At 39.6% G+C, this 21010-nt stretch overlaps 1 protein-coding gene across 6 annotated transcripts in view; it reads left to right on the top strand.

The window, feature by feature from the left end:
• The window catches only part of agrn (agrin), a 379909-nt gene that overhangs the window by 248267 nt on the left and 110632 nt on the right, over positions 1 to 21010 (top strand). For all 6 annotated transcript variants that reach the window (XM_054781405.1, XM_054781230.1, XM_054781147.1 and 3 more), the window contains 5 exons: positions 8397 to 8516; positions 9107 to 9271; positions 10469 to 10612; positions 15487 to 15611; positions 15692 to 15797. In XM_054781405.1, the coding sequence (XP_054637380.1) occupies positions 8397 to 8516; positions 9107 to 9271; positions 10469 to 10612; positions 15487 to 15611; positions 15692 to 15797 (660 nt within the window). The remainder of the gene's footprint in view (positions 1 to 8396; positions 8517 to 9106; positions 9272 to 10468; positions 10613 to 15486; positions 15612 to 15691; positions 15798 to 21010) is intronic.

The raw sequence follows: 21010 nt of genomic DNA, 5'->3' as shown, positions 1-21010 counted from the left end.
TTTGTCATCATATAAAGGCATAAAGTCTTCAACAGTTATAATTAAAAAACTACGAAGAGTTGAAGCAAATATTGTTTGACCCTTTGAGCTACTTAAAATCAGCTGACAAGATAGGAGATCCCTGTCGTAGTATCACCATCATACGGCTGGACACACTGTGTGTTTATGTTCATTAAAAAAACACACACAAATTGTGTTTTGAGGACAAGACACAATTAGTATAATGACAACAAGAGAGTAAAGCTGTTCAGTGACACTTGATTAACTTAGTATGTAGCCCATGAACACGATATCCACTTTCTGCATGCGTGACACAGGAATCGGTTTTGTGATTGGCTTTGTAAGGCGTTTATCGGCATATGCCGATCACGTGTTTTTCACAGAAATCGGCCGATATTGATCGGTGGCTGATCGATCGGAGAATACAGTTATACTTTTAGTTAACCCCACTGGGAACATGCCATTTTGTGTCTGCGGCTTTAATGCTAATGAGCTGTGTTTGTCCACGCCTGTCTGTGTGTCTCCAAGAGGCACGACTGTCCACTTTATCCACTTTAACTATATACTACAACTCTGCACTTGTCCCACATAATAGATGTCATACAGGATATCACATACAACGTACCATTAAGGAGTGGGACAGGAGGACACAAATGTTAGCAACACTAGCGAGGGTGTGCACATGTGATCTGCAGTGCTAACACGGCATATGCGCCTAGAAATGAGCCGTGAGTAGAAAAAATGAAGAGGGAGCACACGTGCGAGTATGTTTTTCAACCCTTTTCCTGAAATAAGTCCATACAAAATGAATCAAACGAGTAAAATTTTTGCACATCTGTATATAAATCTACAAGTCTGCTACACGTCTTTCTTTTTTCACATCGGCAACCTCCAAAACACAGAATATCTCAGCTGCACAAGCTGCACTCACTGACGCAGCTAATTGTTATCAGTTGGATACTGGAACGCTGTAGGAAAGATGACTGACCTTGTGTCCGGTGAAAAATGAAAATCGAGTCGTATTTTCAAAGTGGAACCCAGGAGGGAGGGGAAATTGGTGAGAGATATCTGGGACAACTGACAGTGTCGAGCCAGAGGAGACGGCAACAGCCAGCATTAGCACCAGTCTTACTGACAGTGCTAGCAAAGTTTGCAAGTTTAAATCAGATTGGATCAAACTCTTCTCTTGGCTAGAATTTGAGAGCAACCTCATGTCCTGTAAATATTGCAAAGGGATGAGGTCGGCAGGTAAAAAAAAAAGAAAAAAAGACAGCCTAACAAAACACAACCACTCCAAGCGGCACATTGCCTGCAGAGACAGTTGTCTGACAAAACAAACCAGCCTCGAGGGTGATCGCTACCCTGGATAGGCAGGTGATGATTTCCGAGGTGGAGAGATCAAAATGAACATCGTCTACTTATACACATGCCAGAATGACACTACCTTGTTTTGGTTTAGAAATTCACTATATTTATAAATGCAAGGTATTATTATTATTATTATTATTATTATTGGAAAATATTACCTGACATGGTTGTCGTGAGTTGGGTTGATATCAACGCTGTTCTTCTTGTGCAATGTGATAAGTGGCCATTAGTAATGATGTGATGTCAGTCATGTTATGTGACTGTATGTGTGTATGGCATGTAGTATGCCAGGCTACGTATGATACATTCATGTTTGTGGACCGCAGTCTCAGGGAGATGTAGGCCTTATCATGGCACTGTGTTTATATATATGAGAGAACATGTGTGTTACTGTGTATGTTGTTTGAGTGATAATAAGAAAATTGCTCCTAATTTTTTTTTTTCTGTGCTCATTTAGGAGCACCTGTGCTCCCAGTGGGAATCATTCAATGTTACAGCAGAAGAAAAATACAAAAAGCACAATATACAAAATACCTATATCGAAAAGATAAACAATGTAATATGAAAAATCTACTATAAACATATTAACAATATACAATAAACATACAACATAAAGCCGAGCCAAGCGAGTAAAGTATGATGACCAAGTATGTAGTAAAATACAGTAAACATACAGTTACTGTAGGCACTGAAGGTATTTAACATGAAGTGATGTTGTAAATGAATAAATAATATTACACATGTTGACTGCTAGGTGTCCAAATATATATACAGTACACATGTTAGAACATCATTAAAAAGTCTATTTTGCATAATACTGTAGAGGACCTTTAACAGATTTTTCAAAACAAACGATTATTGTCACTATCCTACTTAAGGATGCATCTTTGTATCCTCAATTTCGCATCAACAACCTCTCCTTGCCTGCAAGTAAATGTCACTGATGGGTAGGAAGAGTTGGATTTTTAAGCCGCATAGGTCGACTGTCTTCCTCCCTCCTCAAAGTTAAATAGCGATGTTTAGCATGTGGCAAAAGCAGAGCAAAGCCACTTAAGATTTCAAGTGATCATTTCAGCCCGTTTGATTCCTCATGGGAATAAAAGAGAGCAGAGAATGAAGAGAGAGGGAGTGAGAATTGCTGGTGTTTTCACAGCCATCCCTGGAGATTGTTCTGCTTCCTAAGCCGGCCTCTTTTGGGCTGTCACGCCTCTCTTTCCATCCACGGATAATCAATCCCTTTTCCAAAGAAACCTCTACGGGCACGAGAGTGCCAAAGCTCTCCTCTCCCGTTGGACAACGGTATGAAAGTCAAATGTTGGGGAATGTCACTGCCCTTTGGAGAAACTTCATTTGATCTCAACTTCCAAAGAAAAGACGTCTGGATGAGCGCAAATTTCAACTCATCCTTGCTTGCTCGCAAATCCACATCAAAGAAAAAGGCAGTTGTTATTTGTTTACCATTTAGGAGAAGCCAGAGTCTGAAAACCCTCTTCCGTCCTCTTCAGTCTCCTGTTTGGGAACACTTGGCTTTCCCAGTGAAATACGTAGAAGGACAAGTGAAAGTGGATAAGACAAAAACAGTGCACCACCATTGTTCAATAGAGACGGGGAATGGGGCTTTAAGCTGGAACTACTTGACTGCTACACTTCAGCCAATAAGAGACACAACGACAATTACAAATCTCAATGAAACGTGTGCGTCAATGGACAATGCACTTTTATTATCTTGAAATATAAGCCTAAATTAGTTACTTTAAGTTTAGGGTGACTAACTCATTTTTACGACTCTATATTGTCCATAGATGTGAATGTGAGTGTGAATGATTGTCTATACTGTGTTGCAAAGGATTATGCAAATAGCATTGTAGTATCATAAACATAACATTTGTTGTTTTTCAATGAAATTCCTGGATGGGGGTCTTTGGATTACGGATATCAATCTCAGACAACGGTCATAATTAGTTTGCCAGGTGAGCCCAATTAAAAGAACTATTTAAAAATGATGTTCCACATTACTAAGGACACCACAGATTTCAAGCAATATGGGAAAGAAAGATGATCTCTGCTGACAAAAAAGCGTCAAATATTGCAATGCCTTGGACAAGGCATGCAAACATTCAATAATTCACAAAAACTTCTGTATGGTGATGAAATTTGTGGCTGATTCAGATGACAGCTGGAATTGTGCTGATAAAGGCATAATGACAAAGGTGTCTGCCAGACAAATTTATCAAATCAAGACAGCACGTACGAAAAAGCCATTAAAAAGCAGCAAGCAGGTATTGGAAGCTGCTTGCCGCTGAGGTCCCATGAACCTCAACAAATACATGAAGATTAATTTTCAAACAATCCCGTTTACTGCTGAGGGCCGTGCAACCTTGGGTGGTTGGGATGGATGAAGAAGAGTATGGCCAGCATATCTCAACAAGGCTGTGATGGCAGCAAGAAGGTGCCTGAGTCATGTTTTGGATTGGAATCATTGGGAGGGAGCTAGTAGGCCCTTTACGGTCACTGAAGGTGTGAAAAGGACCTCAGCAAAGTATGGAGAGTTTCTGACTGACCACTTTCTTCCATGGTACATGAAGAACGGTACCTTCTGTAGCAAAATGACCTTCATGCATGACAATGCACCATCTCATGATGCAAAGAATACCTACCTCTTTGTCATTGGCTGTTATGGGCATAAAAGGAGAGAACTCATGGTTTGGCCCCCTTTTTTCCCCTGTCCTCAACCTATGGAGCATCGTCAATCAAAAAATCTATGAGGGTGGGAGGCAGATCGCAACAAAACAGCAGCTGTGGGAGGCTATTCTGACATCTTGCAAAGATCACTCGGGCACTCAAACCTTTCCACCACTAGCTTTTTTTTGGGGTGAGGAGCTCAGTCATCCGCTCAGCCTCCCGGACGCCTTACTGGTGAGGTGTTCCGGGCATGCTCAGCTGCGAGAAGGCCCCGGGGCAGACCTAGGACCTGGAGGGGTTATCTCTCACAGCTGGCCTGGGAACACCTTGGTGTCCTCCCGGTGGAGCTGGAGGAGATGGCCGGAGAACGGGAAGCAGAGGAAAAATGGATGGATGAATGGATGGATGCTGCAAATTCAACAAATGACAATTTTCGGTACTTAACTTAAGTGAAATGCTTTGAAACTCTGTTGTGCATAATAATGTAGAACAGGGCTTTGTTTTTATGTTTGAAAAAAATAATGTTATCATTGGAAGGTTTGTTCAATAACATTCCAATTGTACTGTAAAGGTTGATGAGTTGAAAATTATGATAACTGTAATTTACATTGGCTATTTAGCAAAATCAGAGAAAAATATAATTTGCATAATAATTTGGAACACAGTGTATATGTGCCCTGCGATTTGTTGGCGACCAGTCCAGGATGTGCCCCGCCTCTTGCCTGAAAAGACAGCTGGGATAGGCTCCAGCATACCCTCGACCCCAGTAAGGACAAGCGGTACAGAAAATGTATGGATGGCTGGAACTTATTTTTACACTTTCATGACTGTTAACATGGTCAGGGTAATGGATGATTTTTATTTGAACATGTATAAAAGTTACAATGGAATACATCACATAGTACAATTCACAGTTCCACATGTCCAAAAGAGTAGGAAGAAGCAAAGCTTATTTAATCCTACCCCCATTTCACATCTATTGCAATATGTTTATTCACTTCCTGTACTGCATATATGATTTTTAAAGATTTTTTTCATAATAAATAGAAATCATATATAATGATCAGTGTAATAATAAATAAATAATAATGATTTGAGACAATCACAACAAACAAGTTCAAGACTCTTCTTCCCTGTATTTTGCAAACATCAACTGCTTGTATTCTTTCTTGAATTTGCTCATCTTGGTTTATTGTTTGAGTTCCTTTCTCAATCCGTGGGTTTTTAGCATTGTTCTCGCATATAATGTGTTTCAAGTTTAGTTTTTTCCCTGAGCTCATATTTCTCCTCTCTTTTAGACATGTATTGTATGACATTTTGGGGTAATAGGTTATTGTTAGCATTCTGCATTATTTTAGCAGTTTGAAAATGTACTAAATCAGCAAATTTTAATATTTGTGATTATAAAAGTAAGGGATTTCTGTGTTCTTTATAGGCGGAATTATCTTTTTGGCAGTACATTTATGGAGTGAAGATTGCTTTTATATTTATTACCCCATATCTCCACACAATAAGTTAGATATGTGATTTTTGATCAAGAACAAATTTTGCTTTATTCAATATTGCAGTATTTCTCGCCACCTTATGTTGTATATTTTTGATGTGTGATTTCAAGCTTATTTTTCATTTATATTTCAATGTCCACTCTGTCTATTTGTATTTGGTCCGATGTGTCCTTTCTGGTATTACCAAATAGCATTATTTTAGTTTTACTTAAGTTAAAGGCTGATCTGTTTTTATCAAACCATCTTGCCGCCGTTTCATCCGTGACTTTTTTTATTAGCTCTTTTGTGCTTTCCCCAGAACAAAAGGCAGTAGTATCATCTGCAAATAATACCAACCTACCAATACCAAGTCTTTCGTCACTTTACTTTACTGTTTTGTCATTGATATACAAGTTGAACAATTTTGGTCCCAGTATTGACCCCTGGGGTACTCCACATTTGATATTTAAACTTGCAGATGTGTATTCTCCTAAGTTCTCATTGCCATTAAAATAGAATTTCTCAATTTTATAATACATATAACTACTAAACTCTCCAAATACCCCCCCCCCCCTCCTGCCCCCCACCGAAAAAAATAAAAATAAAAATTATGGGAAATGGACTTGTATAGCACTTTGCTACCTTTGAGGTACTCAAAGCACTTTAACACTTTCACTGCATTTACCTACTGATGACGCACCATCAGGAACAACTGGGGTTCAGTTTCCTGGTCAAGGATACTTCAACATGATCATGGGAGGACGGAGGATCAAACCTGCACCCTCCAGGTTGGGAAACGACTACTCTGCCACCTGAGCCATGTCACCCCAATCCATTGACTTTTATTAATTTACTCAATTACTGCACAGCCCAATCTGTCCGACAATGTCAACTGCACAGTGAAAAGCTTTGAAAGAGTCGTAAGAACTTACAAGCTTGAAACAAACACCTTCTACTCGACTTAATTGGCTGGGTTGAGATAGCCGAACGACACAAGGAAAGTGTCAAGTGAAATGAACTGTAACCAAAAGCCCATCCCTAGAAAAAGCACTTTAAAAAAGTGAGCCCAGTCATCACCATTAGGCCCAGGCTCATATTCACACCTGTAGTAACCAGTGTGATTTATGGCCCTTGTGTCTCCAGCCTCCAAGCCCCAAATGAGCTGCACGAGAAAAAAAAAAAGAGATTAGAGAGAGAAAACCGATTTCTGCTTTTGCCCACTTTTTTGCTAGGAAGAATTCATAATACTCAATCCTCTCTGCCCTACAGGTCGATGAAAAAAGTGCCGTCTAGTATGTTAACCGAGCCCACAAGGCTGTTTGAAGGGTACCTAGTAGTAGTACAGTGCTGTGCATGAACAGGAAGTGTATTAAATGTAAAATGTGACTGCTCCGTATTAAATGTAATAACTAATTGGAAAGAAAACTGTAAATTTAAATATAATAAAAAAAAATAAAATTAGCGTAGCAGTTTATTTGTTTGTGTGTTTGTTCATGCACAATGATAAAAACAATCGCATATCAGGATGCAAGGCAAATAACTGTGCAGGAGAGGGAAAGGAACCTAATGGGCTTATATAATTTAAGCCCATATAATAATATATAGTATAGAATTGGGAAGATAATTGCTCATACATTTTCTGGTTTGTGCAAAAACTAGACAGGATTTCACACTTATTAAAGACCCATTGGCCAATGAAAGAAAACTGCTATTTCTTAGCCATACCCCATAGTCTATATGAATAAGAAACAAGAAACTAATGGAGCTGTGCAGGAACAGGAAGTTACGTCATTTGTTAGTAACTTAGTATAGAAGATAGAGATGATAATTGCTCATATTTAATTTTACCATTGTTCTGTATTAAATATAAAATCACCCAAAAAACAGCACTGTGAGTTTAAGATAGAAATTTGAGGCTTCTTGCAACATTTCTACTGTATGTCAATAAATATATCCGTAATTGTTCGAATTTGATTTCCTTGTCATTTCACATGTTTGTGTGGCCACTTGTTGTTTGGCAGAATTCACAATTCGTTAAAAACAAAAAACTGGTATGTACTAGGGGCAGATGGTGCCATAACTGAGCAGGAACAAGGGGTCAGATAGACATAAGGAAAAAAAACTACACAATAAGGATTAATTAATTTTGCAACTGAACAGCTGCTCTCTATTAAATACAAACACTGCTTTGATGGGTTTTTTTCTATGCAATTTTCCCCTTAGCAGGTGAAGCAATGTAGATCAACTAAATTGCTCACATTAATTTTCCTGCTCCTGTCACATGTTTGTGCAACAACTTGTTGCTAGATAGAATTCACAATATTAACTGCCACTTAGGTTTTAAGCAAACCATATTTTTTTTGTACCTGTATCCTGCATTCGCTTCCATTTTCTGGACTGTCTGTTTTCTGTCACATCGCTAGGTTGAGGGCTGCTGCTTGCCCAAATAAAGAAGCGCCATACAACCTGAGCCTGCCTGACAAAAATTCTTTCCTATTATGCAGCACATCTGTCTTTTTTTTCAGGGTGCCTGTAGGGCAGCATTTTCAATTGTGTACTATTAGACAGCAACAAATATAGAGAACATGCCTCCTAGTAGGTGCTAAATGTCACTGGTGACACTATTGTTTGTTTTCACTCGAGGTAATAGCGTCATTTTCCTCCCTGATTTTTCGGAGGGGAAAGTCGTAAATAGAATTGTTATCTCAAAGCCCACCAGCAGCTCCCTGCAAACCTCCAGCCCAAACAAAGTTACTGTAGTGATTGTGTTACCATGTTCTTTTTATTTCCCTCACCACACAAATGTCACTTCTTCTGCTTTCCCCTCATCATCGTTTCCTTTTGTTTTTCCCACCTCATCAGTGACTTCAGCCACATTGCTGCCGGGGCCCACGGTGTTCCAGCACTGCAGCGTGTCGGTTTACGGATGCTGTTCTGACAACATCACGGCCGCCTTGGGAGTTGGACTGGCTGGCTGTCCAAGTGAGTCCTCTTCTATGTCCTGTTATGACCTCCTCTGATTGTGTTGTTTTTACTCTCAGGCTGTGTTAACCTATTGCCTCCGGACCAATTCACCACCACATTGGCCATTAAACAAGACGTTTTTCATGCGCCTGTATCCTGCTTTCTATTTGGCTGAACCTACAGGAGTATTACGTAAAAACAACTTTATCAATTTTGCTCAAGGAAGAGCCCGTTAAATTTTGGTGCAGACCTAGCTAAATTTTTGGATCGTACCAGACTAAGGCGCTTGTTGCTTTTCCAGTCCTGTAGATGTCGGTAGAGACTTTTATCCTCTAATATTAAGACTTCTTCTTGTAATATTACAACTTTTTGTAAAACTGTGTTCTCGTGATATTCTGAATTTCTTGTTGTAAAAGTGCAACTCTTTTCTTGTAATATTCAAACTTTATTCTTGTCAACCTTTTATCTTGTACTTTGGAATTTTATTCTAGTAAAATTAATACTTTTCTTCTATAACGGGCCGCTTTGAAGCTGCACTGTTGTGCTCTTTGAAAGTAAGAGAAAGAAGCAACGCATTGTGGAGGAATTGATCTTGTCCTTGTCCTCAGGCACCTGCCAGTGTAACGTCTACGGCTCCTACAAGGGAACGTGCGACCCGGCCACCGGTCAGTGCTCTTGCAAGCCGGGCGTCGGGGGCCAAAAGTGTGACCGCTGCGAACCGGGCTTCTGGAACTTCCGCGGGATTGTGACTGAGAACATGAGCGGGTGCACACGTAAGACATCATTTGGCGTGCATGAGAAAATGGAAAGGATTTTAAAGCGCATGCAGAGGTAAAGATTTATAGTTTTAGATTAGAGACCCCGGCAGTTTTTTGCTTTTGCTAGACCATGTACCCGGCAACTATAGGAGACATTGAGGTTAATTAACTAGAGCCGTTAATTGGAACATTTAGGTATAAATCTAGGTAGCAAAATGGAGTGCAGCACGTCCATCCATCCAACCATTTTCTCTGCAGTTTGACCTCACCAGGGTCATGGGGGTATGCTGGAGCTTATCCCAGCTGACTTTGGCCGAGAGGCAAGGAAGTGCAGCACGTCCGCCATGTTTTTGCAGTGGGTTGTGACATGACTCTGCATTTTTGACGATATTAGTTAGCTGTAGTAATCCTAATAATTCATGTTGCTGGAAAGAAAGTGTAGAAAATGGAGATTGTGTAAGTTTTTTGTCAACATAGTCAAACCTGCATTGAATAATCATCCATTGGTATTCCATTAAGCAGTGATGAGGAGTCAAATGGTTTTCCAGCAAGGATCCTCTTGTATCCTCAGGTGTCAATGCTCAGATCATTTTCCAGTCAAGAGGCTGAGATGTGCCTCGTAGTGACCTTAACAAGGTTTGCCCACAGCAAACAAGGCAGGGGAGTTTTCTCCAATACTTGATCCCAAAACAGGAAAAAAAGCACACATCATCGATTTCCGGATTGTTGTCACCACCTCCTGTCTCCAACACCCCCACCGTCCCTTAAGATTATTCACATGAACACAATTGTCTTTCTACGGTAGAAACTCTAAATGTGGATTTCCACCTAAAATGAGTAGCCAGTCAGTGTAGGATAGAACTAAATAAGTACAATTACTCACCCTGTGAAGACATGTAATAGAGAGAGACGATGTTTGCAGAGTGATACTGTCACCACAAATGTTTTATTGGTCCTGCTGGAATTCAAGCCTTGTCGTCTCGTTCTGTCAAAAAAAAAGCCAAAGGAAAGCAAAAACCTCTAGATAGACCGTGAGCTTGACTTGTGAAATTTGCTGAGGTCGCACCTGATAATGGTTTACACTTAAACCCAAATCGTACAATTTTTATAAATGTATATTCCAAAATAGAGGTTGTACTGTATAATACAAGATCAAAGAATATTAACCTCCACCTCTAATCAATCCTGTCTTCTGTCCTTGTCCATGGGCAGCGTGCAACTGCGACGCCAATGGGTCCGTGCGCGACGACTGTGAGCAGATGTCAGGTCTGTGCTCCTGTAAGGCTGGCGTGAAAGGCATGAAGTGCAACATGTGTCCAGATGGAAGCAAGATGGCCATGAACGGCTGTGACAAAGGTAGTGCTAATTTATTCTTGAAAAACGAGACGTTTTTCTCATAGAATTCACACTTTTTTCTCGTTGAATTATGAATTTTTCTTGTGTAATATTACATTGTACTGTAATAAAATTAGGACACATTTGACGTAACATGACAATTTTTTTCATAATAATTCAACTCTACTTTCAAAAAAGGAGGGTTTTGTTTCTTGGAAAAGTATGCCTTTTTTTCTTGTCACATTATGACTTATTCTGCTGATATTCCAACATTATTCGTGTAAAACAGACATTTTTCTTGTCACTTTATTTCTGTAAAAGTGCAACTTTTTTTGTTGTATTCCAACTTTATACTTGTGAATAGGATTTTTGAAATTATTATTTTTACTTCATTCTTATAACATGGCAATCTGCTGTAATTACAAATGTAGCTTTGGAAAACCATGAAAATGTATTTTTCTTAATATTATGACTGTACTCTTACAAAAGTGAATTATATATATATATATATATATATATACTGTATATATATATATATATATAACCACTCGACCGCTGTTTTTCTTTGCATTTGTGTTTATTTAGCCCTCACATATTCGCAAAATAAAAACGCTGCTGTGACGTAGTCTCGTGACGATGGGGAAATGTCTCGAAGGGAAGGGACTAGAGACACGTTTGTGAATTGTAGATACATACATTACATGGGGTTGGAATTGCACTGCTTGTTGATGTGTTCAGGTCAGAATAAAGTTCTAAAAGAGCGTCACACTCTGTGTGACTCCTTGGGGACGCTACGCTTGCTTCTGTCTGTCGAGGCGGGGCTTGCCATGATGTGCATGCGTTAATTACGCAAAATAAATGTATGTAATTAATTAAATTAGCACGCTATTTTTGACAGCCCAAATATATATACAGTGGTGTGAAAAAGTGTTTGCCCCCTTCCTGATTTCTTTTTTTTTTTGCATGTTTGTCACACTTAAATGTTTCAGATCATCAAACTAATTTTAATATCAGTCACAACACAACTGAACACAACATGCAGTTTTTCAATGAAACTTTTTTTTATTGAGGGAGAAAAAAAATCTGAAATCTGAAAAAGTGATTGCCTCCCACTGTTAAAACATAACTGAGATTCATTGCGATCAGTCTGGAAAAGCCATTTCTAAAGCTTTGGGACAATGGGAGCCATTATCCACCAATCGCAAAAACATGGAACAGTTGTGAACCATCCCAGGAGTGGCCAGCCAACCAAAATTTTACCAAGAGTGCAGTGCCAACTCATCCAGGAGGTCACAAAAGACCCCACAACAACATCCAAAGAACTGCAGGCCTCACTTGCCTCAGTTAAGGTCAGTGTTCATGACTCCACCATAAGAAAGACACGGAGCAAAAACGGCCTGCAGAGTTCCAAGACCAAAACCACTGCTGAAAAAAAACATTAAGGATTATCTCAATTTTGCCAGAAAACATCTTGATGATCCCCGAGACCTTTACGAAAACTCTGTGGCTTGACGAGACAAAAGAACATTATACCAACAGTAAAATATGGTGGTGGTAGTGTGATGGTCTGGAGCTGTTTTGCTGCTTCAGGCCCTGAAAGACTTGCTGTGATAAATAGAACCATAAATTCTGCTGTCTACCAAAAAATCCTGAAGGAGAATGTCCGGCCATCTGTTCGTGACCTCTGAAACGAACTTGGCTTCTGCAGCAGAACAATGATCCAAACACACCAGCAAGTCCACCATTAAATGGCTGAAGAAAAACAAAATGAAGACTTTGGAGTGGCCTAGTCAAAGTCCTGACCTGAATCCTATTGAGATGCTGTGGCATGACCTTAAAAAGGCGCTTCATGCTGGAAAACCCTCCAATATGGCCGAATTACAACAATTTTGCAAAGATGAGTGGGCCAAAAAACCTCCACAGCGCTGTAAGAGACTCATTGCAAGTTATCACAAACACTTGATTGCAGTTGTTGCTGCCAAGGGTGGCCCAACCAGTTATTAGGTTGGGGGGGGGCAATCACTTTTTCACACAGGGCCATGTAGGTTTGGATTTATTTTCTCCCTTAATATTAAAAAGTTAAATTTCAAAAAACTGCCTTTTGTGTTCAGTTGTGTTGTAATTGACTAATATTTAAATATGTTTGATATGAAACATTTAAGTGTGACAAACATACAAAAAAAATAAGAACTCAGGAAGGGGGCAAACACTTTTTCACACCACTGTATATCTTTATACCAACTTTTATTCTGGTAAAATACAGACTCTTACTCTTGCTACTTATTCTGCTAATGTTACAACTTTGTTTTCATAAAACTGTGGCATTGTTGTGGCATTGTCATATTCCAACTTCATTCTTGTGCAACCTTTTCTCATATAAATGAAAGTTTTTTCTTGTACAAGGATGGCTTTTTTCTCTAAATATTATGACTTCTTCTGCTAATAGTGTATTACAACTTCATTGTTGTAAAGCATTTATCTTCTTATAGTCTGACTTTATTTTAGTAATACTATTCGGATTTTTTTTCATGAAAGTACTTGTATAGTTGGAGTGTTATTTATAATTATAATTTCTTTTAAAGTTATTACTTTATTTTTACAAATTACAACTTATTCTGCTGTTTTTACAAAAGTGACTTTTTTTTGTAATATCACAACTATTTTCTCGTAACAAATCAACTTTATTCACATTAAAATAAGGACTTTTTCCTTGTGAAGCCATTGCTTTTTTTCGCATAACATGACTTTTTCTCCTAATACTCCAACTTTTTTCTTTTAATACTCTGACTTCTTTCTTGTAAAATTAGGACTTTTTTCTCATTACAATGTTTTTCCATAATTGGATTATAGTAAAACGATGTAATTTTTCTTGTAGAATTGTGATGTAAATCATAAAAAAAGTACTTTTTTTTCCTGCAAAAGTGTGACTTTCATCTCACAATATTACAACTTATTCCCCAAAAATTCCGACTTTTCTTGTTTTAAAAAATACAACCATTTTTGCTCGGAATTTTGACTTGAATTGTTGTAATGCTGTGCCTTTATTCTTGTCCTGTTTGTTTTCTTTTACACTGTGGCAGTATTACTCTGTCATAGCAATCAATTTTTCATAATGATCAATGATCCGAGATGGTTGAGGTTTACTGGTTAATGGCACAGTTAACAATTTCATAGCCTCGGCGGAGGTCTTATTGTCTTCCACACCCACTGAATACAATTTTTGTACTGTTTATTTGTATTTGTGCATGAGAGATACTCAGATAAATAAGTGGGTGCACAGGCTTAAAAGTAGCGTGCTAGAAAGGTTAGTTCCTACTGTGTGTGGGGGGAGTGAGGGGGCGGAGCAACATACTGCTGTCTTGATTAAGATGCTCTATCAGATATCGACTGGCAGTCAAAGGCTTAATGAAGTCAGCAGTGGTGGGGCGCCCCTCCATGCTCACCATGTCAGATGAAAAGACAAGGCGCTGGTAGGTGGGTTTAGAGGGGGGTGCGGGGCATGAAGCCATTGACTCGGGGGGGCACTTTAATCTGTTATGATGTAGCAGTGATGCAAAGACCCCTCACTTACATCCTGGTGGGCACACAGCGGCTTATTTAGCTCCTGCAGTGGCAACTTGAAAGCTTCAAATGCTGCTTATATGTCGAGAGGGATATGGTGGGTTTTGTTGTGCTTACATTTTCACTTTTCCACACTTTTTGACCCGCTGAGACAGCTTAGACGAAATACTGGGAAACTATGAATTATTTATTGATGTATGGCACAGGTAAATACACTGCTTTGTGGATATATGAATGTATGAACGCCTTGGGTTCTACAGGCTTTACAATACATGGCACACAAATATTTCCATCAATAATTCAATCATAAATAGTCAGTATGATCACACATTACATCTATATCATGTTGCAGTTCATGGTGCTTTTCATTCTGCTCGTCAGTGTGCTGCAGCATCATGAAAATTAAAAACAAAAAAGTTTATTGCATCTAAAAAGCTAATTAAATTCATAAATACATTAATAATTGCATTCATTAACCATGAGTTAACCATGGTTATCTAACGGTAATGGTTTATAAATACATCATAAAAATAAATAATTTGCTCCTGAAGTAATGAGAAAGTGGTCGTGTACTTAAATGAAAGATTAGAAGATTACACCATTAATAAATAAAGTAATAAATGGCCACTAAATAAATACATACATATGTCACATAATATATAAAAATGAAATAAAATAAATACATTGATTGTGAGGTAAACAAATAAATAAATCCATCCGTCCATTTTCTATGCTGCTTATCCTCACAAAGGTCACGGGGCTATGCTGGAGCCTATCCCAGGGAGAGAGAGGGTACACCCTGGACTGGTTGCCAGCCAATCGCAGGACACAAATACATAAAAATATGTTACGAAATAAAACTTTTAATAATTACATAAATAAAAACCTCATCAAATACTGTATATAGATAAAATCAATAAATACTACATAAATAAGTAATTATGTCACAAAATAACTAATAAATAGGTAATTAAATCAGTAATTAATTAGTATCTCAACAAAAACATGATCTGAAGTTATTTTAGATATCTGTCACAATTTAGTAAATCATAATTCATAAATTAATTCTTTTCTCAATTAATTTATATCATAATTATTTGATAAATGGGCTTTTTATTTTGGTACAAAAATGAATCCCTTAAATTTAAATTTACCCTCTTTGTGGAGGTGTGGCAGGCTCCACTGTTAGTTATTTTTTATTATAGTTCATATAAGTGCTTGTTTAGTGCATATTTTGTAACCCTAGTGTGCAACTAGATATTCAAATACAAACGAAATTAACAGACAAGAACATACATTAATTAACACGGCCAACTTTTATTTCATTTTTTTAGGTCCAGAGGCTCCAAATTCATGTGACGAGTTAGTTTGCAGTTTCGGAGCGTCTTGCATTGACGTGAACGGCCAGGCCCATTGTGAGTGTCCTTCACCTGACTGCGAAGAGACCAACAAAACCAAGGTGCGTCCCTCAAAAATGATGTGAGAGGCTTTCCAGTAGGGAGCAACCAATCATTCTCCATCTCTTTTACCGTGGAGCAGGTGTGTGGCTCGGACGGAGTTACGTATGCCGACCAGTGTCAGCTGAGGACCATCGCCTGCAGGCAGGACAAGGACATCAGCGTGCAACACTTTGGACAGTGCACAGGTGAGTGCAACTGAAGCCTCCATGCGTCACCACACACACAGACACATGCACACAGGTCTTACAGGTTGCCCGTGCGGCATCCTGGGCCTCATATGAGTGCATCCCTCTTCCCCCTGTCTCAGGAATTAAAATCCCGTAGCTTGGTTTTATGTGGCACCTTGTACATACATGGTCAGCTTGTCAGAGGTAATGTAGTGGTTCACATGGCTGCCATCCAGGCTGTGGTTCGTCTTTCGCCTTCAGCTGGGGTAGGTTCCACCCCCTGTCGTGACACAGGATATAGCAGGATATACAGGCATGGAAAAAATACGACCTTTAATGCCTACAACTAGAAGTAAATTTTTTGGACAAATATAATGATGACAACAAAAAGAGTTTTATTTAAGAGCTTATATCTAGCCATTTTTATGTTGTTTTGTTTTTATAATAACCAAAATCATTTAGGTTTTTACATGAAGAGCTGTGCTGAACTGCACTGCACTGCCAAAAATGTGTTGTCAGCATAATCTTTGTCCAAACAAATGTATCTTTAGTTGTTCCAGGCATTACAATGAACAAGAAACTAAAGAAACAGGGGTCGTCTAATCATTTTTTCCATGACTGATGAAGGGCTTTTTAATCCCCAAGGTTTTTTTGAGTGCAACTTGCTGTCTTTATTTATTTATTTGTTAATTCTTTATTCAATCATAGTGTTGATGATGCTTAGTGTGAATTAGTCAATGAAATTAATACGGAGAAAATATATTGCACAATACATCAGCATCAGAACCAGTGTTGTCATAACGATAAGGAACAAAATGTAATTTATATTTTTTAACTTTAATAAGAATTTGGAGTGCATGAGAAAGTGGAAAGGAAAACGTAGCTCTCTTTGACCGCGTGGTTATTTATTTACACTCCTATTGAACAGCTGAGTAGCCATACCAACATTTCAAAGTGCATGTAGATGTAGATAGGTATATGAAAGTTACGTTGGGCAGCTAAATATGTTATCAAACTATTTTTCCGCTTTCAAAAGTGACCAAATATGTCGTAGACTATATCACAACTTGTGACTTAGTAATAGTGACTAATAGTGAGAAAAACAAAGCTCTTTGACCACATGGTCATTTATCAACAATTAATATTGCACAACACAGCTACAAGAGTACCTGTGTTGTAATAGCGGTAAGGAACAAAATGCTCAGCCAGCATTTAAAGCGCTGATAAGTTCATTTAAGTCCTGTTGACCTCTTCCTATCATATCAGCACTCACTACATCAACAGGATTTCTTATTTTTTTGCCAATTAAATATTTAAATTGGATTCAGTTCGTGTGCATTCATTTACTATCTGTAAATGAGTGGTCTGAAGTTTCATCTGCACTTGATCCATATTTTTGATTTAATATGAATAATCCCTTTAATTGTGGGGAGGAAAATCCAATTGAATATGTTCAGTCGAGTCTTTCAATTGTTGTGCTTGTGTAGACTGTTGTTATGCAGTAATAATTTAATTTGATTTGTTATTATTATTTATTTAATTAAATACATTGTTCAACAGTCAAGGGAGTTTATGTTTATTGAGATTTTTATACCAATAATATTTTTAAATTTAATAGATTTTTTTTAAAGGCCGTTATGCTATTTGCGGTCGATGTTAAAAATGCCTAAAGCACATATACACTTTCATGACTCCCTCCTCAATAAAGATAAAAGAGTGTTTAAATTGTTTTTTTTGTTATTGTATTAATTGTGCAGTGGCTAACTTTTTTTTAACACTTGTATGAAAGGTTTTACCCAGTTTTACCGTTACATTATTTTCTAAGGGAAAAAATAGTTGGGAAATCCACACCAACTCAGACTGCTCTTGTCTTGAGTGACATTTGCCTAAATGAGTTTTACCGCCTACAGAGAGCTGCGTAAACAGGAGCCATATTCCCTGCGAGGTGAAAGCCAACTGATGTGCGTCGCCGCAGAAAGAAGTATAGCAATGAGATTCTGGAACACCCCCCCCCCAAACACCACCTCCAAACCCCCCAAACCCTCCATGCCCGCTGGGAAGTGTGTCAGTCCATTTGCCGGGAACATGATTTAATGTCTTCAAAGTCCAGATGCCGATGGTTAGTGTTGGGGTGGATGTGCTAGGTCGCCGGAATGAGAGCCAAGGTCGTGACTTTTGTGTCTGGTAATGTTGTCACAGGGACTGCCAGCTTTAGCCACATTAGTGTGGGGGAGGACCTCTAGAACTGAAGACGATGACCAGATGTGTGGTTCACTGCCAGGTGTTTCACACGTGTTTGTTTGGCTGGAAAAATGTCCTTTCACTGAAATGTCAAGTCTTTTGTGCACCTGTTAGCAGGATAACTTATCCATCCCATGGACTCTTTACCAGTCTTTTTACACCTGTAAGCAGGTTAACTTATCCATCCTGCATTATGGACTCTTATGGAATTTTTCTCATAGCGCTCCATGGTCAAATTCCAGGTGCACTGAACGAGGCGCTGATATGACTAGGAAGAGGTCAGCAGGCCAGACAGGCTCTGACACAGCCAAAGTTTAGTCGATTTTTTTGTGCTTCTGTTGCCTGGCACTCGTATGTAATCCCTTGCCAAGTGTTGGCGCGCATGGAAGGAAGGCCGTGAGACGCCTGCTAGCACATTCTTTTTTTCTTCTTTCTCGTTCTATCAAGCCCTCAGGGAAGGAACAGACAGGCACACCGACAGAAGATCTTTTAATTCTTTCCCCCCCCCCATATGCGGTAGCGCGGCTGGTAGCATCTCCGCCACTAGTGTAAGCTTCAGGGGTTTGGATGTGGAGCTCATTTCACGTGTGGCTGGGTGCGAATTAGCATTTGCTGCTGCTGCCTCCTTCCTTTGCCGAGCAACAACCCCAGCCCTCCTGCTGTTTACATGCGGCGTTTGCAAACCTGTCGGATTTAGGGAAGGCTGGTGCTCGCCGTGCCGAATTTTGTTGCCAGGGCAATGCCACGAGCTTATAGAAATGAGGGTATAGTCAGGTGGAGTGGAGTGTCTAATGTTGAACACAATCCGAGACATTTTCCTCTTGTAAGTCATGGAAATTTTAGCTCAAACTGTTGTCATCTGAAAACGTTTATTAACCTTTTGAAGTAACACGAGGGGTGTCAAAATTGGCATAAAAATGAAATATCAGATCATATTGGTGAGACCTCATCAAACTACACTGTGCTCTGCAGTGCAACGAGCTCAGTATGTCTGCGGTCTCGAATAATTTCCAAGTTTTGCCTTCGGATTGTAAATATGCAATTTGCAACGACTTAAAAGCGTTACATTTAGCTCTCTGCGTGTAATGCTGCTCCACCTAAATTGTAGCACTGACTACTAATGACGAACCAGTACCGCTGCACATGCTTCGCAGCGACCACATAGTGGCTGTGAATCACGCCATACAAACAGAAACAGAAAACCTAAATAAGAGCACAAAACAGAAAACTGTGAACAGTAAGGAAAACGAAAGCCAAATACCAACCAGTCACGGGGAACATGACATAAACGCTGGTTATGTGATCCGGGAGCTAGGCGTCTTCTTTCAATACTTACAATTATTATTTTATTTTTTTTATACTACAATTTTTTTAATACTTACAATTTAATATCGTACCTCAGGAAGACGTCAAACGGAGCATTTTGTCACTTTTTCTATCAATTGTATTGCATATTTGTCTTATTTTGCACAAACAGTGTTTATTTGTGAAATGCATCCAGTCGGAGAAGCAACAGTGTTACACGACATTAGTTTGAGGGAAGAATTGAGGCCAATATTGGTGTCGCTAATCAAGTGTTGGACAATATTGGATATCGGATATTTAGAAGATAACCACTATCGAGCATCTTGAGTTTGAACCTTTATTAACTGTTTTAAGTACCAGTTTAACTAGGGCTGTCAATCAATTAAAATATTTAATAATGATTAATCACATGTTGTCCGTAGTTAACTCCTAATTAATCACAGATTGAAAGACGTTTTTATCAATAATAAGTAGGGATGTGCCGAGCCACATTTTTAGGCTTCCGATCCGATACGATTTTTTTTATAGTCTTGCCAATCCAATCTGATCCGACCCGATCCGGCACCGGTCATTTTTTTGTTTGTTTGTTTTTATTATAATAATAACATTTTGTTCCAAACATGAATTTGTGCAATTGAATATGGTTAGGAATATAGCTTTCAAAGCATTAAAAATAATGCAACCCAAGTATTGTTGAATTTAATTTTTATTACACAGCATGACCAACAATATTTTTTGGCTTACAAACCTCTGTGAGTCAGGTTCTTAATCCAACAAATGATCCAACAAAAGTACTTCCAATAAAAGATCAAATTGGAAAAGTGAGAGGGAACTACCACTGTAGCTACGGAGCCGAACATCCAACATCCAACGTGACAGTAGGATGGATCCCATATGTCCAAAAAGTCTAAAGTCAAAAAGAGGGATGGTGGAGGGAGGACCAGTGGTGGGTCGCCAGCAAGACCCCACAAGTGGATGGCCGGTAGGACCCCTACGAGTGTCGACCGGGACGGCGTGCGAGGCGGTGGCGGCAGCACCCCTCCGTGGGTCAGCTGGGACGGCATGCGAGGCGAGCGGCACCCCTCTGGTGGTCGGCCGGGCCAACATGCAAGGCAAGGCTGGCGGGAACCCTCTGAGGGTCAGCCGGGATGGTGTGAAAGGGGGTGGCAGCGAGACCCTTCCAGATGCTTGGCCACTGACGGGCTGGAGGTGAACAGCTGCAAGTCATGTGCCACTAACGCAGGCGGCATTGAGCAGAGGCAGAGAGCAACTCGGCCTGGCGTGAAGCAGAATGCGGTGACGTCTCGGCCAGAAGTGGAGGAGAAGAAGATGCGGGCCATGTTTTCCGGCCTACTGCAGTGAGCCCTACGTCTTGACTTGCAAACTCTTGACTGCAAGGCGGAGACCCAAAGTGTGGGGTCTGGCTAGCTGCAGAGAGCCCTGTGTCATGACTTGCAGTTGGAGGAGGAGGAGAAGGAGCATACTGTGCAACTTCCTAACAGGAGAAGGACCAAGCTGTGCGTCTTGGATTAATGCAGCAAGCCCTACATCTTGACTTGCAGGTAATAGACCCAGTTGTGCGTTTTAGATGGTTGCAGTAGGTACAGGAGCGAGCCCTGCGGCATGACTGGCAGGTACAGGAGCAAGCCCTGTGTCTTGACTTGCAGGTGGAGGGCCGGGATGTG

The sequence above is a fragment of the Dunckerocampus dactyliophorus genome, chromosome 1 (assembly GCF_027744805.1).
Source record: "Dunckerocampus dactyliophorus isolate RoL2022-P2 chromosome 1, RoL_Ddac_1.1, whole genome shotgun sequence".
Lineage (NCBI taxonomy): Eukaryota > Metazoa > Chordata > Actinopteri > Syngnathiformes > Syngnathidae > Dunckerocampus > Dunckerocampus dactyliophorus.
Note: the sequence above shows the minus strand (reverse complement) of the source record. Positions and strands in the feature narration are given on the sequence as shown.